Raw genomic sequence first — 19709 nt, 5'->3', positions numbered from 1 at the left:
TTGTTTGAAGTCTTGACTGGTCCCTCTTTAATATATTTATCTTTATCGACGGTTCATGGTAGTACAATTAAAATTTTACTCACATTTTTGGCATTTTTCATTTCAAAATCTGCCGTTCTAACAGATTAATAAATTTCCCTTTATTACTATATCGTCTGATCCAAACAAAAGTTGCCATTTACCAAGAACTTCTCAAAAAGGAGAATTATACAGTGTAGAAAGTATGTAGATTATTAAAAGGTCAAAATCTAGGTGAAGGGAAATATAGGCAGCACTATATGCAAGAAACCTTTTAAGTTTTCTCTATAAAAAGTATAAACACAACATTTGTTAACATCCCAGTTTAGGCATATTGCCAACTCTGATACAACTGATGAACAACTTATATAAACAAAGAAAATGAAATGACATGAAAAGACAACCTAAGAGCTCAAGGAAAACTACTATTCTCACTATGTTTCAGGGTAACCCGAGTACATGATTATCCTCTTCTTAGACAGTGTATGATTGTTGGATTGTGTCGATATCGAGGCCCTTTAATCTTACTACTGATTCGACATGACCCTTGAGTGTGTGCAGTTCCCTTAACCTGCACATATAAAAAGTGCAATCACAAATTAGAAAGCACTGAAATTTTCAAAATACAAGCTAAAAGAAGAAAAAACAAAATGGGGCATAGTGCAGTAACCAGATCATATGATTTAGCACAAAAGATCACAAAATGAACTTCGCTCAACTGTGCAGTATGACACATGTTAGATAAGCTAAGATTTTTCTAGTTTCAGAATGCTGATTTCAGACAAGCTACTTGCCTGGCAATTTCGGCTCTTCTTTTAGCTTCTTCAGCCATTTGATTGAGCTCCGTGAAATTGGTTCGGTCGTTGAACATTTTGGTGTCAGGTACTTCCAGCCCATGAAGGGTTCTTTGGGCATGTGCCCATCTAAGCTCCCTTTGTTCCTTTCCAAAATCCTTTTGCCTAGTAAAAGCAATCTGCAGCAGCAGCAAGAAAAATTCAATCAGAAAAATATGAAAACGCACATCAACAGTCTGATTCAGGTGTGTCGGACAGCACTCCTACCCTTCGCTCAAGAACAAGATCCCAAGCTCTTCCACTCAGAGCATATCGGGTTAAGAACTTTATGATGTCAAGAGGGAAGTAGAAGATGATGTTGTAAAGCCAAATTACACCAGCCCATCCCCATCCGATCCCTTCAATTGCAGCAAAATTCCAATTCGCATAAACCGCTATCAAGGTAGCAATCTGCTTGTAACAGAAATTTAAGGCTTAGAACCTTTTCCGCATATCTCTAAAACAGTACCAGAAATGTAAAAGGATACTTGTCTTACCAATTGAGCAACTGCAAAAGCCGCAACGAGCAACAAACCAGGACGCTCAACAAAAGACCAACTACGAGATCTTGTGACAAATATGAGGGCTTGACTAATAGTGCTCACTTGAAGATATATTGCAGAAGCAAGCTTCTTGAAGTCATCGTGAGCAGTTTTCTCAAGTGAACTTACCCCGAAGGTATTCTTACATGTCATAAGAATAGAAAATTTTCAATACGTGTCCCAACATCACTGGTCTATTAGTGAAACATAGCAGATAGATGGATGCCAAAATAGTATATTCAAAGGAAAAAAAACAAAAGGGATTGGCAAAGCACATAATTATATGAAGGAAAAAAAATTAAGTCAGCTATAAGAAGTATACACCCTACACCACTTAAGAAGATCCTTTAACATTTATTGTTCAAACTGCATGTGACAAAACACGTTATCCATCACAGTGACAGATAATTTTTTATTTTTTATTTTTAAAAACTTATCATATTGTACTGTATTATAACTACCTTAGAAATTGGATACAACAATGATATAAAAAATTCACGACCTACAGGTGGATTCTTACCGGAAAGAAATTTGTTTTATATGCGGCCCAAAAGAATATAACCGTCATCATTGCCATGTAACTGCCAAGGACGATACCAGTGGTAAAAATCTCAGCAAGCTTCCAACTGTCTGGTAGAGGAGACGGTTTCACTCTATCCTTAGAAATTGTCATTATAGTACCTGGCATGGACAGGTGCTAGTTAGAGGCAAAGCAGGGACTTCATCAACATAGATCTTCCAAAGAGATTTAGTTCTTGATATCACAATTAAAAGTAATAATAAGTGCAGACATGAAATACAATAAAAACAAAATTAAACATGGTTCAGTCATTTACCAGTAGTTTAAATTTCATATTCCTTATCATTTGAAATTTAATATTGGACTTAGACCAATAATGACCTTCTTTATTCTGGCCATATTTACGATAAATGCACTAAGGTCTAATTCTTTTTCCACCAGGCACAAGTTTGCTTCGTTTCATTGAGCAAGCAGCATATTTATTCAGACCAGGGTACAATCAATCTCTTGAACATAAATTTAAACAGAAACCATTTAAAAACACACCCAAACACCTTATGCCATTGATTATGAACTACTCACATAGAAACTTGGATTTCAAATATATGAATAACTGATAATATAGCAGAAAGGAAGGCTAAATGTGATTGTAATTTAACTGAATTCAGAGTCCCCTTAAGCGATATATTATAACTTAGCATCTGTGCTTGCCAATATGTATTCTTGAGCTCTATTTTGTAAGAGGTCCAAAAAATTAAAGACGTGTATGAGGATCAGTCAAGTCTACAAGTGTGAAAGGAGGAGACTATGCTTCAGTGTGAAAGAAGAAAAAACTTACCATCATTGAGGATTGCAATGATAAGGACCATAAAGGGTGGAAAATCAAATTTCCATATCAGAGCCAGCAGCATAAAGCCAACCTGTTACAAACAATAAGCAGTAAAGAAAAATAAAATAATAGATACAGATATTGCACTGCAATCACCCAAAATTATAACTGCGTAATGCAATTGAACAAAAGGAGGGGGTTTGAGGAGCGGCAACAACTAACATACCACGATACGAATTGTAATCGAAACTGCATATATCTGCCAAACAATAGAAGAAAGCTATGTCATTAGTTTAGATTTTAAGGATCAGATTAGGAAAATATACTTTTTGGTCACATGATCACATCACATGAATATAGAAACTCCAGATGCATTTTGCATACCAAAAACATATGGTAAAAACATAATAACAACCAAATAAAATGCATATTTACGAATCTCTGTCACAAATCAAATCAAAGATTACCGTATAGTTTTTCATTCTTTGAAAGATTGCACGACTGGTCAAGACAGCACTAATGATAACACTGAGTCCTGGTTCAGTAAGTACAATATCAGAAGCACTACGTGCTGCATCAGTTGCATCAGCCACAGCAATTCCAATATCAGCCTTTTTAAGAGCAGGAGCATCATTTACTCCATCACCAGTCATTCCACAGATGTGTTTCCTAGCTTGCAAGCGCTTTACTATCTCATATTTGTGCTCTGAGAAAATGATCAAACTGTGAGAGCACTTCAGAAACCAATGCAAGCATAAAGTTTCAGTTTTCCAAGCATATAAATAAAATGCAAGAAATGGCAGACCTGGGAAAACACCAGCAAAACCATCTGCTTTTTCTATGAGCTCATCAATGGGTAAGGCAGCAATTGACTCATCTTTGTTCTGTCCCAACAAAGCAGAAGAAGGATACATGTTGGTCCCCATACCCAAGCGACGACCAGTTTCTTTTCCTATGGCTAGTTGATCCCCTGTTACAAGATTCAAATTCAGAAATCAAATACAAGATATCAAGAAATAGGTATTTAGTAAAGTACTGATAGTCAAACAGCAGCGTCAAATTCGACAAATGCATAATAGTCATATGGACACAGATAGAAGTTTCATGTATAGTATTTTGATGATATATTTAAGCAAGTTGATGTCCACACTGAGTAGATGCAGATGCTAAAACACTTCCAACTAACCATACATGAAAAAGGAGGAGTACCTGTGATCATCTTAACATTTACTCCAAGATTTAAAGCTCTCCTAATTGTCTCTGCACTGTCATGCCTTGGCGGATCAAAGAGAGGCATGAGACCTATAAACTGCCATGGTCCACCAGCACTCTCCTTCCTTCTCTCTGGAACTTCCTGCATAGATGATAAAGTGAAAAACTAAGAAATGTGATAAAGAGATAGATGAAATATCAACATATACATCAATTTGATCATGTGTTAAGAGGAAACCACTGACCTGGTATGCTACAGCGAGTGACCGCAACCCTCGCTCTGCAAACTTATCGATTATAGAATGAACCCTACGCTCTATATCTGATTTGTTGTGTGCGAGATGTAAGATCTGAAGTCATATCAAAGAAAAAAATGAGGCCAACTGATCGACTCGATGATGCGGTCACAATCATAAGCATGCTGAAAATGATAAAATGACCTGTTCTGGAGCACCTTTGCTGACCCGGTGCATCTTCCCTTCACTGTCAAGATAAGTCAAAGCTGTACGCTTGTCAGTGGGATTGAATGGAAGGAAGTGAAGTTCTTGAACACCAGCACGTGCCTGCCAGGGTTGGTGAATCCCTTCGTGAGTCCACATGAGTAATAAAAACATATATAAAAGTTACTTGAAAGTTATATCACTGATTAATTACCTCTTTTGGATCAGCAAGCATGTTGACTATAGCAGTGTCTATGGCGTCCTGGTTTTCTATTCGAGAGGCTCGAGCTGCCATTAAAACAACAGTATCTGCATCTACTCCTTTGGCAAATACCTGGGAGAATAATCAAAGCTCAAGATCAAGATACAGGCTAATATTAGATCGTAACACAGCAATTGGCAGGCGTAAAGAGACCTCAATAAGATTTTTGTCAACTGTGAGCTTGTTTAGTGTCAGAGTTCCTGTTTTATCACTGCAAAGAACATCCATCCCAGCCATCTCTTCAATTGCTGTCATTCTTTTAGTAATTGCACCCTGTTATATAGTTCAGGCATGCTTTCAGCACTGGATTTCTACTATTACATTACATAAACCAACCAAGGGAACACAGAAAACCTGTTGAGCTAAACGGTGAGAACCAATCGCCATTGTAACTGATAAAACCGTGGGCATAGCAATAGGAATTCCGCCAATGAGAAGCACAAGAAGATTGTCAATCCCAGGACGATATTTTCTATCTTGGATGGGGTATTGTACGATAATTTCTATGACCATTCCCACCGCAATAGAGCATATGCAAAAATTTCCAATTGCAGTTAAAACCTGTCATTATGTAAATGGAAATTAAATTGCAATTTATATTATGGCGAATGAAAATCAAGAACAAAGACAATTGTGTTCACTTACCTTCTGAAAGTGACCGACTTGATTAGTGGAATCTACAAGATGAGCAGCCTTCCCAAAGAATGTGTGAACCCCAGTGGCAATGACAACAGCCTCAAGCTCCCCCTGCTTGCACGTCGAACCAGAATACACACCATCCCCAGGGCCTTTAGTAACTGGAAGAGACTCGCCAGTCAAAGCAGACTGCAATTTGTGAACAGTAAATTACAGTTTCACCATATGCAATATAGGAGAACAACTAGTAAGAATATTTTAACAGCATATCAACCTGGTCAATTTTCAAGGGATCGCCTTCGAGCAGACGAGCATCCGCGGGAACTATATCTCCAAGTTTTATACTGATAATATCCCCAGGCACCAAAACTGCAGCATCTTCTTCGTTCCACTTTCCATCCCGCAGAACCTTTATAATAATGATAAACAATTAATCAAACTAGGTTCTCCCAAATTAATATTCATCGATCTTTTATATAAAACACATAATATTTTCGCATTCTATTGTAAGAGGTAAGGAGGAATTGGTTAAAGCAGGATGGAAGCGAAAATTCTGTTAAAGCTATTTGGTAAGCTGATAGATTAGAAAAGACATCCTCTCTTCCGTCCTGAAAAACTTTTCCGTAGAAAATTAGTGCACATAACTAGAAATAGGAGATCACCCATCTTGACATATGACTTGCACATTTCTTCCTTCCAGTTCCCCTCATTTCAATTTATCCAAAGAAAGAAAAGGATATATTCACTCATCTCCCATGATTCTTTCGAAAAGTGTAGAAGATATACTATACACTTGATCAAATTCTAGTACCTTAGCTTTTGGAGCAAGACGTGCCATAAGAGCTGCCGCTGCATTTCCTGCATTGTTTTCCTCGATAAAACTAATAGTAGAGTTGATCACAAGTAAGGTAATAATACCAACAAAATCTTGCCAATCAGGAGGCTTTCCCTGCAAGTACATAAAAAAACAAACATTTGGTAAATTGTGAAGCAAAGGACGGTCTTTTCAATCTATGCATCAAATCAACAATCTTACGCCTCCATTAGCAAGAGCAATTGCCATAATTGCAGCAGCTTCCATAACCCATGACAGAGGGTTCCACATAAACCCCAAAAACTTCAAGAATTTACTTTCCTGCAGGCAACCAAAGAATAGACTTCATTAAAAGTCTAAAAACCAGCAGAAGCACATAAAGCAACAGAAATGTACAACACTTAGCAACACAACATCAAAATCACACAACCACCCGCAGAAACATAATAACCAATAAGTCTGAACATTATAATTGTCTAATCAACTAAATTCTGCAATTCAACAAGTGAAAAGTAAAAACAAGTAAATGGTCCCAAAAAAACATAAACACCTTTTTCTCTTCAAGCTTGTTGTGTCCAAATATGGTTAATCTCTCTAAAGCACCGGAACTAGTAAGACCATCTTTACTACATCTCAGATTCTCGAAAACTTCCTCAATGGGTATACTTTCCTGCACACAAAAACAGCACAGAAAGTTAAAAACATTAGAAATAACATCCCCATGTAAGAAATTCACACAAAACCACCACAAAGTTGGCAGATCCATTACCAAATCAACCGTTTCTTTCAACACAGCTTCAAGAACTTCAGACTTGTCTTCCATCTTTCCAAATATCTATAAAATCAAAAAAAATTACAACCCATTTGAATTCTACCTAAAGTAATGCTAAAAACATGAAATTTGCAACATTTGTAGTTAGAATTTCAAGAAATGAGAATTATAAAATTTGTAAAAGAAAAATAAGATAGATTTAGAGAAGAAAGAGATGAGTTAGACCCACCAACACCAAATCTACAACAAGTTAAACAGCAGAGAGAGAAGTACTAACTGTTACACTTCAAAGCTCTTCACATTCACTGTTATTTTAGCTCATATTATATACACCGGAATAAAAATGAAAGGGACCTATGTAAAATTTAAAAGTTGCATACAATATCTACATAACATAAAATAAACAATCCATTAATCATTCTCAAAAAAAAACAATCCATTAATATAATTTTCCAAAAATAAGTATTTGAATAAAATATAATTTTAATATCAAAATTGTCAATTATTATAAAAATAAAAATTGGTATTTTGATGAATATAAATATATTATAAATAATAAATTGAATAAAATAAAGCTCGAACACTTAACAGTTCCACCGGCAAAGACGTGTTTGTATTATTCGGAAATTGAACACAATGTTCTTTACATTTTTCAACGACTCTTGTTCTTTAATCTAATTGCATATTGTACTTCTGAGTACTATACAATATACAATACTATGTATAATTGATTTTATATGGATGACATATGAATGGCCAGTTGGCCACAAAGAATGAACATGGTCCCATAACATATCCGGTAAATAAACTTAGAACATGTAATTAACATTTTAAGAACTAGAAACAGGGGAATAAATATATATTAAACATGACTTAATTTGATGTATATTAATATTTATTTTATAGTGTTTTAGTATTTTACAATTATCTTTTGAATAAAATTATACTCTATATATCATTGTATAAGTTTCAAGATTACTTTTCTAATAATATTATAATATTTATTTATTTCTAATTTTCTCCCAAATATTTGTGTGTGGAGTTCTTACCAACTATAAGTTAGAAATTTATATATAATTGTAAATAATTAGTAAACAATTGCTTCTTAATTATAATATATTTTTAATATAAATTTTGAAAAATAATCACCCTATTAAGAACTAAAAATCAAAATGACATCCTTAACAAACAGCCTTGCCATTTTCATCCTCTTTTCCTGCATTTATGTCGCAAACGTCATTCATGTTCATGAGTTATCTCTTCTTCCCCAATTTTCAGAGTCCGTTTTTTGTAGGTGCGTGTATTTGAGACTCTGATAGTTATCATTTCCGCTATTTGAATACACGTGTCTGTGGCCTCTGGGTGATTGAAGACACGTTTATGATCTTTGTGCCGCAGTGTGTGGATTTCATGTACAAAAAGTACTCCCTCCGTCCCAATCAATTCTATACAGTTTCCTTTTTGCGATGTCCCATCATTTCTATACAGTCCTAAAATAGCAACTTTTTATAATATGAAACACTACCATACCCACTACATTATTCCACTATCTACATTTTATAATAATAAACACACTATTACACACACTACCTTCCTCCACTATCTCAAATCTATTATTAAAAAATATATGGGTCTCACCACTTTACCTACTTTCCATTTAACTTTACTCATTTCTTACACTTTTTCTTGATCTCCGTATCCAATCCAAATGTATATAACTCACAGGGACGGAGGGAGTAATAAATATAATATATATTTTATTTTTTATTTATGATGACAGTATTTAAAAAATTATAGATTATACATTATAATTTTAAAATATTAATTAAAAAACGACTTCTTATTTTTTTTCATAAATTTGTACACTTCATCATGGCATAAAAAATGTGATCAAATGAATTTACCTTAGAATTAACTGCAACTTATAATCTTAATTTTTTTTTAAACACATTCACTCCCCTTATATTTTATTGTGTGACCAATCTAAATCTCATAAAACTTATTATTAAATTGAAGTCATTTTTTAAAACTTAGTGTATTTTACACTCACTCCTTCGCTTTCTTCGAGACAATACGAGACACAGAGAATGTTGAAATATAAGTACTGTATAAGATATACAAAGGAGTCTTCTTTATCTTAAATTTTTAGATGGAATTGCTCTCTACATGGTATCAGAGCTCTCGTCTGCGAGAGGTCTCAGGTTCGAGCCCTTGCCACCCTGCAATTTTTTTACCATTTAAAATGGACATGAAAGCAATTTATACCCGAAAGATGGGCTTCAACCCAACTAATGAGATTTCGAGTGAGGGGCACCTTGAGCAATGGGAGATGGAGACGGAGGAGAGAAGGATACAAGGAGAGGGTGGGAGAAATGAGGGAAAGGGCGCCCGTGATCCACTTTTCAATCCAAATAAATGGAATTTCGAGTGAGGAGGAGTATTAATATATAAGTATAAAATTTATAAAGGGGCTTTCTCTAACACCTAGAGCAATGGGAGATGGCGACGGAGGAGAGAGAGCGGGAGAAACGAGAGGGATATAAGGAGATGCGGGAGAAACAAGGGAGAGCAAAGAGTTTACGAAGTACCGTATTTATGCAATTTACATCTCTTTTTTCCGACCAAAAACGTAAAACTACAATTAGTTCAATGAAATAGTAATTTTACAATTAAAAGTTTAGAAAACACTATATCGGATAATTTCCTAAAAATAAAATCAGAATCTCGCCCTCAGATATACAAGGTAAAAATCAAGGCACGCGGTGTCCACATTCGACAAAGTAGCATGTGGCAAGAATTCGGAAATAACGAACAAGAAAACATGGGAACATGTTACACAGAATAAATAACAACAGAGTGTACAACAATAATGTAGGGAGGAGGCGGACGAAATTAGGTTAATCATGTTTCTCAGAATTATTACCAACCAGGGAGTCCTAATTGCAGATACTCGTAAATCATTTCACATGAACTTTGTCCTTATAAGTACATCCGTACTAGTCCCCCACCACGCACTTGTCTAACCTTTTTCTCATCAATCTTTTCCATTTTCAAGACTTTTGATTTGCTTACTTTTATTCGGCAACTATACTGTGGGATTATAAGTTTGTGGCGGGGTGCGCAGATCGGTTTATATGGGTCAGAAGTAATCCGTAACTCACTTTAATTAGGTTAATTATGTAGTTGGTCATTGAACTGGACCTAATATATTAAGTGGTCAGTGAACCGAAAACGATATTAAGATGGTAACTAAAGTCATCATAAATATCAAATAAGTAGCTTGAAATATAAGTTCAAGCAATAAAAATATTATTTATAAAATTTTACACGTTATTCTTGAATGTTATCATAACCAAGTAAAAGGTTATGATTTATAGTATTTATGATAATATATTTAGATTTTATCAAATTTATTTAATATTTACTTTTTATTAAAAACAAGAGAGCCGACATGGCTTTTGAGAAAATTTAATAGCAGAAAGCAGATACACATGCATGCATGGTCCTGCTTCTCTTTATGCTTCTCCACACTACAATGCATTATTGTTTTCCTTCTCATTCATTTAATACTAACAAACACTCCACAATACAATATGCTGCAACCTTACTCTGCAGTTTGCAGTATGAAACGTACCAGAACTCCAGAAGTACTAATAATCAATATCACATGTTGTATATGAAACACTTGTTTGTGATTATCTAGTTGTATATGAAACACTTGTGTGTTTATTATTTAATTGATTGTGTGTATTTGAAAAGAGAAAATCTCCCACTACGATTCTGTAACCGATTTGCGGTATTTAAATGATTTTAAAATATATTTTGAGATCCTTGACGCTCCTTAGAGCAAGTCCAGTGGTGATGCTAAAATAGATGTAGCTATTGTTATAATTTGAAATCAAAAAAATTATTTTTGATGCTAAAATAGAACTTATGGTCAAATGGTAAATGCAAAATAGAACCAAACATGTTCAAATAAAGCTATATTCTAATTACATAATCTTAAAGTACATAACTATATTTGTCACTATTACTTTATTAATGCATTTTGTCACTTGCATGCTTATGTGGCAATTATAACACCATCTATATTTGGTTCTATATTTAGAACCAAGTATAGCATTTTGCTATTTTACATTCAAGTTTAGCAACCCATTGGAGTTCAGTTTTTTGCTTGGATGCTATATTATAGTAATAGCACCTTCTTTAACACCACCATTGGAATTGCTCTTAAATATATATCGTGATAGAGAATACAAGTCTAAGGGCAGGGGTTGGATCGTCGGGAAGAGGACGATGATTAAAGGATGGATTGAGGAAGAATCATAGTACCTGTTTGGCTTACACGACTTCTCGCTTCTCGTTGCAAGAAGCTAGTTTCTGTTTTTCTTAACCCGTTTGTGTAAAAAAGTCAGAAGCACTTATAAAAAGCTACGAATGGTTTCAGGACTTCTGCTTCTTTCCCAAACAGTTTAATCACCTATAAGTCTTAATTTACTTATCAATTCTAGTTAATACTTTACTTTAACCAACGGATAATAAGCATTTTTTTTAAATTTACTCAAACGGCCCCATAATATTTCAAATGTTAAATTGACTATTAGCATCCAAATAAGTCACTTTTTCCTGAGAGCATGAATTCAAGGTCTCATTCTGACCTACTCTCAGCTTGCATAACATGTGTTTATCCTTACGGACACTACTTACCCCGAGTGCTGTATATTTGATTGGTTTGGATTTTAGTTTGCTTAAAACTTTTGATATTATATGATTCATTTACGCGACAAAAAATAAATAAATTTCGGTATTGATTTTAACTAATCCCTCCGTCTCAAATAACAAGTACTTTCGGTTTTCAATAAGTCGACTTGATCAATTTTGATTAAATATTAAAAGAAAAAAAGAGGAAGCAAACTCACTTGTCTACTCTGATAGTCATATTATAAAAATTTAAAATAATTTATTATTTTGAAATGGATGGAATAAGAAGCACAATGAAAATGACAAATGGATAATGGGTTATTTTTTAGTGTTAAGTATGACTACTAATCATCGATCAACTAGAAATGGAGGACATGGTTTGCTTGTTACCAACAATGGAGTGCATGATGCGTTTTAGTACTATAAAAGCATTTTATTAATGCCATATAATGTCAATTTGCTAGCAAACTTGTACGTCAACATAACTTAGAAACTTCCAATGTCGACCGATTCTAACCTAATCTAGTTTTTAACAAATGGAAAAAGTGATACGTATTGCATTATAAAGTGTAATTCTTTGTATATTTTTGTGTCAATATCATGCTAGTGTTGATCGTCACTAGTTTCCACGTTAAGGGAAAAAAAGTTAAAACTTTGACATCTTTCAATACTATGATTGCGCACAGGGCACACAACATTTCTGCATTGAATTTTAGTTCGATATTCTGGAATAACCAAGTAAATTGGTTTTGAGTTTTGACTATCATAAACTTTACCTTAAAACTCTCTTTAACTTTTGTTCAAACCTTGATGCATTGTTCTTGTTCTTTTCTCTTTTCAGAGTCGTGATCTTGAAAATCTTATCTTTTAGAGACTTTGTCAGAGTTGTGATATTGAAACTCTCTTTAATTTTTGTGCCTTTTTTCCAACAAGGTTTTGATCTCAATGCTCAATATCTCCTCGGCTTTTTGAGTTTTGCTGCAGGAAAACATTAGAGTGGTCCCATCAAAACATGCTGAAAGTTAAAATTGGTTTGCAAAACCCACAATCAATAGAATGTTTAATAAAATACAGTTGTTCTCGGGGCCTTATAGGCAACTCACAGCTCCACTTTAAAGGCAAAAGTCTCGCCCCAGGATGAGAAGACACTGAATCACAAGAAACAGGTTGCATATGAACCAACCAAAACAGCTTTGGTTAATTTAGTGAAGCATCAAACAAATTTAAAAAGAAAAGGCCTTGTAAAGAATTCAGAAATTCATCCAAACAGGAAAGCTAATAAAGCCTAGATCTTTTTTCTGAATGCATATATGTTCATCAAAGCTAGTACCATAAGTGTAGAGTGACATATGGAAATGGGAAATAAGTATAGGTGCTGGTTATGTATTTGATCCATGTCAAACATCCAAAGTCAAGTATGTTAATATCAATTAGATTTTGATAGAAATCAACAAGATGTTCACAATAAATAATCTCTGCAATTTATAAGAAATGTGACATGAATGTTAAATATAAGCTTGAAGTATTGTTTTACATATTTTAATTACTTTAAACTGAATTGTGGATCCATTTGATATTATATGTAGAAATATTGTGCACACAATATATAAATTGTTTAATACTTTTCCTCTGGGTATTCATAGTTGCTTTTACAGTCCAGTGACCAGTGTGATATTTCTTGAGATACAGACTCTTCTCTCTTTCTTTTTTTTTGCTAAATGACTCTTCTTTGATTGTTCCATTATTTTACTCTATGGAATCGACCTTTTACAAAAAACAAAGTATTGATGTGAGTGTTGCATCCCTTGACACTGGGAGACAACAAATGTCAATTTAATAGAGTAATTTAGATAAAAACAACTATGAAAAACCAATCAATTTGTCACTCAATTATTCTAGTTTTGGAAAGCCAATATCAAGCAAGATAGCTATATATAAAAACAAACTCAACTACAACACAAATGAATCATCCTCAACTCCTCACGCAAACAAACACCAGTGCAAAACTGTTACAAACCTACACCTAACCTCTGCACAATTTGGTAAAAGGGGAAGTGAAAATAAAAAAATTGACAATTACATAGGTAAATTTAACATAATAAACATATGACCTGGTTCTATACAAGTTAAAGGATATACAAGTAATATAAATTTAGTAACATGACCTCTAGTCAGATCCCAGCAGCTCATCCCAGTAGCTAGTTTCAAGGTAACACAAGCGTCAAAGATGAAGGTTCAATTAATTTTAGACTTCGGAAACTTGGGAATAATTCTGAGGTGTGGGAAATCATTTACAGTCCAGCTAAACAACGTAAGTTTGACCAGTCACCGTATCCTGAAGATGCAGTGACCCATCCTTCATCAGGTTTACACTCAAGCTCTGGAATCTTTCTCTAGAATACTGTCTAGATGCCTTTCTCCAATCAGTTCCAGCTTTCATCATTGCAACAAATTCATCGTAACTAATTTTCCCGTCCTGAAACAAGAACTACCGTTTTAAAAATTGTCGTAATAATAACTTGTGCACATGGGAAAAGAAGAGGCGTGAAGATGTTCACATCATGTTTTGTTGAATAAAAGAATTTCAAATATCAAACCTTGTCCGTGTCAACGTCTTGCATAATTTCGTGGAGAACATCATCGTCAGTTTCACCTGATTCATCCGCTAAGGCATCTCGTAGCTCATCGAGCTCAATATACCCGTTGCCATTTTTGTCGAAAAATGTAAATGCTTTCCGGAAATGCTCATCATTCTCCATCCTCTGCAGATGAATTGTCACTGCTACAAACTCGCCATAGTTCAGCACTCCATTTCCGTCGACATCAGCCTAGTTAACATTTAAGAATTTAAATTTTGTGAACATGTATTAGAGGTAGTCCAGCTATACAGATGCTACAGAGGCTCATGGTTATGAAATCTTATTTTATTTATGAAATCTTCTTAAACACGTTAAAAAAAGAAATTCCATTGTCACATCAACAACACGTCATACTCTTTAAAAATATAAAGATACCACTTTCTTGGAGCGCCAAATATGGAAATGCAACTAAAAGAGTATATTATTTACTGTTTACCTGGTTGTTTTCCAATATTTTTATTAGTGTTGTTTCATTGCAGACAGAGTTCTCTGAGAAGAACTAGATTATACTCAGTAACTAACATGTCTGACTCAGTATTCCAACACTTCAGTGCAGTAGGTATGTTTGATGCCTTGACCAATACCGTAGTAGAAATATTATATATTTTTCAACTGAAAAAGGTCGTTTAAATGGTGGTGAGTACACCACTCAATAGTTCTTAACTAAAAGCTTGAGAGAGGTATCTTACAAGTCGCTAAGAGTCATTGATCTAGTTTCTTTAAAATATACAACAGACAAGAAAAAAGGCATGATGAAGAGAAAGCAGAATCTTAGCTATGATTCCTTTTAACACTCTTTACAGACAACAAAGGATAAGAAACAATACATAAATGACAAACTAGTAAAACAGAGAATCTTACTTTTATTATTACGCCACACTACTTATTACTATCAATAATAAACACATAGATATGCTAAAACACAGGTAATGTGTATTTAAAATATAGCCTCCTAGAAGAGTTTTGGAGACAAATCAAAGACATCATCATAGCTATATATATAAACTAGTCAATGGAATTACTAAAACATTAAATCACTGTAAAAAGCTGTAATCATATGCTAGGAAATTGGTGCACTGTGGACAAGGAGATTACTGAACATAGTCTTGCCCATATAATTAATGATGAGTAAACATATATCAATGATAATTAGGAATCAGCTGTAACGCTATATTAAGTTTCCACCGTAATCCAGCAATTATGAAATGCTTACCACATCCATCAGTAATTTTATCTCTGGTTCAGCCAACTGTGAACCGACTTTCCGAAGTCCAGCCTTCAGTTCTTCATAGGTAACCTTTCCATCACTGTCGGTATCCATTAAAGCAAACATATCTCTGATTACCTCAACCTCCTCAATGGTCAAGTGTTCGGCAATAACCTACATCATTCGATAAAACCAATTCCAATTTATTATAATCAAATAACAAATCATTTTTTTAATAAGAAACAGACCACTGCAGAAAAGAACTGATTTAACAGCTTTCGCTGAAAACACACACACATATATATATAGTCATCTCATCTTACATTTTTTTTGAAGAGAAGTGTCACAAAAACTAAAATGTGACTGCAAAGGTGCACAAGTAATTTATTAATTTAAGAGCTTCTAAACTAGATCACCAGTCTCTCCTCAATGCTTACCCGTAAGGCTTTTTTCTTAAACCTGTTCATCAGGGAGAACTGCTTGAGCCTTGTCCTCACTATATCTCCCAGTGGAACGTTTGAGGCCTTCTTTGCATTTTGTATCCATGGGTGTTCTACGAATAGGGACAAAGAGAAGACAGATCAGCTGCTAGTCTAATTCACCTATACTATACATCATGTGAGAGACTTGTATCTGCTACATTGAGTAATTATATAATTAATAAATAGAATTCTGAGCAGATATAGTGCAGTATATCTGCAAAATACTCTCCATCACAAAAATATATTATCCTACTAAAAAGAATTGCAGCCTATTTCCATAAAATGGTCAGATAGCTTATTAGACAACAACTGTGAAACAAATGAACATCACAGATGCTGTTCCATAATGAATGGACCAGCCATAGTATAGCAGCATTCAGATTGCAGAAACCAGAATGTTGCTGAGTGCTATGATGAGGAAAAGTTGCTACTTCCGCTAATAAAAGTGTTATTAGATGGTGTGAACTATAACACGTGTGTAATATAGTCTCTGATTTCCCCATAAATTCAAGATGTAGGTGTACTGGAGTACCCTTCTCCAGATTATACATTCTTCTAACTTGCCTTCAATTTCCTTAAGCTAATACCTAAATCATATTTACATGATCCCCCAGATACCCATAAAACATTTTTATTACTCTATGCACACAGAAGCGTGTTGAAATAACCACAGTCATATACCATCCACTTCACAAAGACTTACCAAGCACCTGTTTAGCAGTCAAACGCTTTTTGGGATCAGGATCTAACATTTGACGAACAAGGTTCTTGGCATTTTCAGATATCTGAGGCCAGGGCTCCCTCTTAAAATCAATTACACCACGTAATATTGCCAGAGCAACACCCTGTTCAGTTTCTGCACCAAAAGAGATAACACGAAAACACTTTCATGAGATAAAGGGAATGCATAAACACCCAACCTAAAGAGAAGCTACATAGTATACATCCTCCCAAAGCTTAGGTAGTCAATATGAAGTTAACAGCTATACCTGCCCAAAACGGAGGAACTCCACACAAAAGAATATAAAGAATCACACCGGCACTCCATATATCAATCTCTGGGCCATAATTACGCTTCAAAACCTCTGGAGCCATGTAGTAAGGACTTCCCACAATCTCAGAAAACGTGTCGCCTTAATGATAGATTCATGGTATTAGAAGAAAAAAAGAATTAAAATCAGGAGTTCAGGACTATGGAACTATTCAATTGAAAGAGGCAACAAAGTAAAAATCAGATATCTGCTTAGGATCTAAATCCATTTACTCCATATTCAGAAATATAACAAATGACTACTTACTTCCATATGATGTTGTCTTATTTTAAACCAAAAATGCAACACAACTAAAACCGTTTAAAACATTACATTCCATAACCTTTTCAAAAAAAAAAAATGCATTCCATCCATAAGCGATAATACATAACCTAGATATAACCTCCTTGAATATCAACACGATCACAGAACCTTAAACATAAGTTGTGGCAAAGCGAAACACAATTAAAATCCCGCTCAATACTTGACATGATTATAGACATACACCCCTATATATTGACCAGAAAATTTCTTATTCTTTCAAGCATATAGGCAACTTCAGAAATCTTATTTCTTATTTCTTACTGATATTTATAAATTCTGTCAAGTTCAGAAATCAGAATGGGCAAGTTTACCAACACAAAGACCTCGATAATTGACGCAACCTAAACATCACCCAGATGGCCAAATAACGGGTCTACCAAAAGAAGGATGGTTTAAACTTTACCCAGTTTTAAAAAAATTTAATCATCAATCTGGGCATTGATTTCAAGCCAATAAATGAAAAGAGGCCAGTAACCAAACAACAGTCCCAAATTGCTCAAATCTTGATAAGTCTTATACTCAATTGTTCGACAAAGTAGACATAGGGCTTGTGGAACTTGGGCTCTGAATTTTGTTTACATACAAGCAATTGAAAATTCACTGAGAAATGGGTGAATAATTCATGAGACAAAGCTAAATAACTATAGAACCCTAGTCTTACATATTGCCTGTTCGGTATTACAAACCAATAACCACATTTTTCATAACCAAATCCATAATTAACCTAACCAAAAATCATACCTGGCTTAAAGAAAACAGAGAGCCCAAAATCAATAGCCTTAAGAGGCGAATTCTCCTTCTTATTAGCAAACAAGAAATTCTCCGGCTTCAAATCACGGTGAATAACGCCACACTCATGACACATCCTCACAACCTCCGCCACCGTCTTCGCAATCCCCGCCGCCGCTCTTTCACTGTAATGACCTCTCGCCACAATCCGATCAAACAGCTCCCCGCCTTCACACAGCTCCATCACCAAATGCACCGCCTCATTATCCTCATACGTCGCCTTCAGCTTCACAATGTTCGGATGCTCCGGCAAGCTCGACATGATCGCCACTTCTCTCCGCACATCTTCAACATCCACAGAAGTCCTCAGCTTCTTCTTCAGAATTGACTTGCACGCCAAGTTTTCTCTCGTTTCCTTGTCCGTACACAAGTACGTGGTGCCGAACTCGCCGCGACCGAGCTCGCGGCTCAGCATGTACTTGTCGCCGATCTTCGCGTTCTTGTTGGGCCCCGGCGGGAGGACTTGCTTGACGACCTGAGGCGACGGGGAGCTCGCGTAGGGGTTGGGTCTGCGTTCGCGTTTGTGTTTGTGTTTGTGTGTGGTTTTGGTGGTTGGAGTTAGGCATGTGACTAGGTTTCCCATGGTGGGGAGTTTAGCGGCGGTTGTGTACGGTGGCTAAGGGCGGAGAAGAAAGGAACATGCAGTAGTTTTGTGTGGAAAGTGAGGAGGACCAGGACAGGGGAAAGAGGGGTGGTATATGTAAAAGTCATTGGTCTGTGAAAGTAAAATAATTGACTACACGGTTTATTATTGGGGACTACTTGTAGTGTAGCTTTTTGTATATATTATAATACCCGCCTTCTAGATTGCTTTTTTATTTCGTTGTTTAGAGCATCTCCGGAGGTGAAATGTATAATGGTTGGCTATTTTCATTGGTTATATTGAAAATGTAAATTTTTTGCTAAAGGGACCAATGATTATTCTAATGGGGTTATCTATATTCATGCTTATGTAAAATTATATCTAAAGGCTTTCTTGGATCGACAAATATAGCCTACCAAACATGATTGACTATATTTTTTGTTAAGGGGAGAGAGGGTTGGACATGATCTTTAAAAATGACACGTAGATGCCAAATAAGCGCCACCTAGATAATTTTAGTTAAGGTTTTTTTACCATTGGAGATGCTCTCAACTGTTATTTATTGACCGTTTGGGTTAGTTTAAAAAAAGTGGCTTCTTACTTATAGTAAAAAAGTGGAGTAGAAGTGAGAAGTAAATAAGTTAATAAAGTGTTTAGAAAAGAAGCCGAAGCCGTGAGAAAGAAGCTAGTATTCTCAACTTCTTAAAAGTGCTTCTACTTCTTCACACAATCGGGTCAAGAAAAGTAGAAGCCGGAATCATTTTCTGCTTCTCGCAAATAAACACCGCCATTGATTGGTATATTTATTCTAAAAGTCAGTGATTAATCGCGCTCATCAATTAATCTTTATTTCGTAACTCGTTGAACTGATTAAATTACTTATTAATATCTAACCGATCTAACTAATATCCGATTAATCCTTGTTCAGTGATTTCACCGATTATCTCTGATTCCCGCTTTTTAAATTTGAATACTAAAATACGTGTCGAGTAATGGAAAAGAAACATTCAGTGGTACGGTCGTACGGAGAAATACAAAATTATTATAAAAATTATTTATTCCGGATGACTGATTA

The 19709-nt window shown here is 35.0% G+C and overlaps 2 protein-coding genes across 5 annotated transcripts; both read right to left on the bottom strand.

Moving 5' to 3' along the window:
• Positions 1-279: 279 nt before the first annotated feature.
• LOC108227171 (plasma membrane ATPase 1) lies at positions 280-7238 on the bottom strand. Of its 3 annotated transcripts, XM_017402188.2 has the most exons (22): positions 7108-7238; positions 6876-6941; positions 6657-6776; positions 6329-6427; positions 6104-6241; positions 5567-5701; positions 5302-5481; positions 5011-5217; positions 4810-4929; positions 4609-4728; positions 4395-4517; positions 4200-4304; positions 3952-4096; positions 3548-3712; positions 3210-3448; positions 2969-3001; positions 2752-2833; positions 1914-2074; positions 1349-1534; positions 1080-1262; positions 813-991; positions 280-589 (listed from the first exon to the last, which is right to left on the bottom strand). In XM_017402188.2, exons 2-22 carry the CDS (start codon positions 6927-6929, stop codon positions 493-495), a joined length of 2871 nt encoding a protein of 956 aa, XP_017257677.1. In that variant the 5' UTR covers positions 6930-6941; positions 7108-7238; the 3' UTR covers positions 280-492. The 3 variants fall into 3 exon arrangements, with proteins under 3 accessions (XP_017257677.1, XP_017257675.1, XP_017257676.1); XM_017402186.2 differs by having other exon boundaries at positions 3210-3712; XM_017402187.2 differs by having other exon boundaries at positions 3210-3712; positions 7156-7215.
• A 6254-nt stretch (positions 7239-13492) lies between these two features.
• Positions 13493-18780, bottom strand: LOC108227172 (calcium-dependent protein kinase 10). 2 transcript variants are annotated; one of them, XM_017402190.2, is made up of 7 exons: positions 18004-18780; positions 16897-17040; positions 16611-16763; positions 15863-15978; positions 15432-15599; positions 14177-14407; positions 13493-14055 (listed from the first exon to the last, which is right to left on the bottom strand). In XM_017402190.2, the coding sequence occupies exons 1-7, from the start codon at positions 18632-18634 to the stop codon at positions 13882-13884; spliced, it is 1617 nt and encodes a 538-aa protein (XP_017257679.1). In that variant the 5' UTR covers positions 18635-18780; the 3' UTR covers positions 13493-13881. The 2 variants fall into 2 exon arrangements, with proteins under 2 accessions (XP_017257679.1, XP_017257680.1); XM_017402191.2 differs by having other exon boundaries at positions 16945-17040.
• Positions 18781-19709: the final 929 nt, after the last annotated feature.

The sequence above is a fragment of the Daucus carota genome, chromosome 6 (genome assembly GCF_001625215.2).
Source record: "Daucus carota subsp. sativus chromosome 6, DH1 v3.0, whole genome shotgun sequence".
Taxonomy (NCBI): domain Eukaryota; kingdom Viridiplantae; phylum Streptophyta; class Magnoliopsida; order Apiales; family Apiaceae; genus Daucus; species Daucus carota.
The sequence above is the reverse complement of the archived record's forward strand: the minus strand, read 5'-3'. Positions and strand labels throughout refer to the sequence as shown.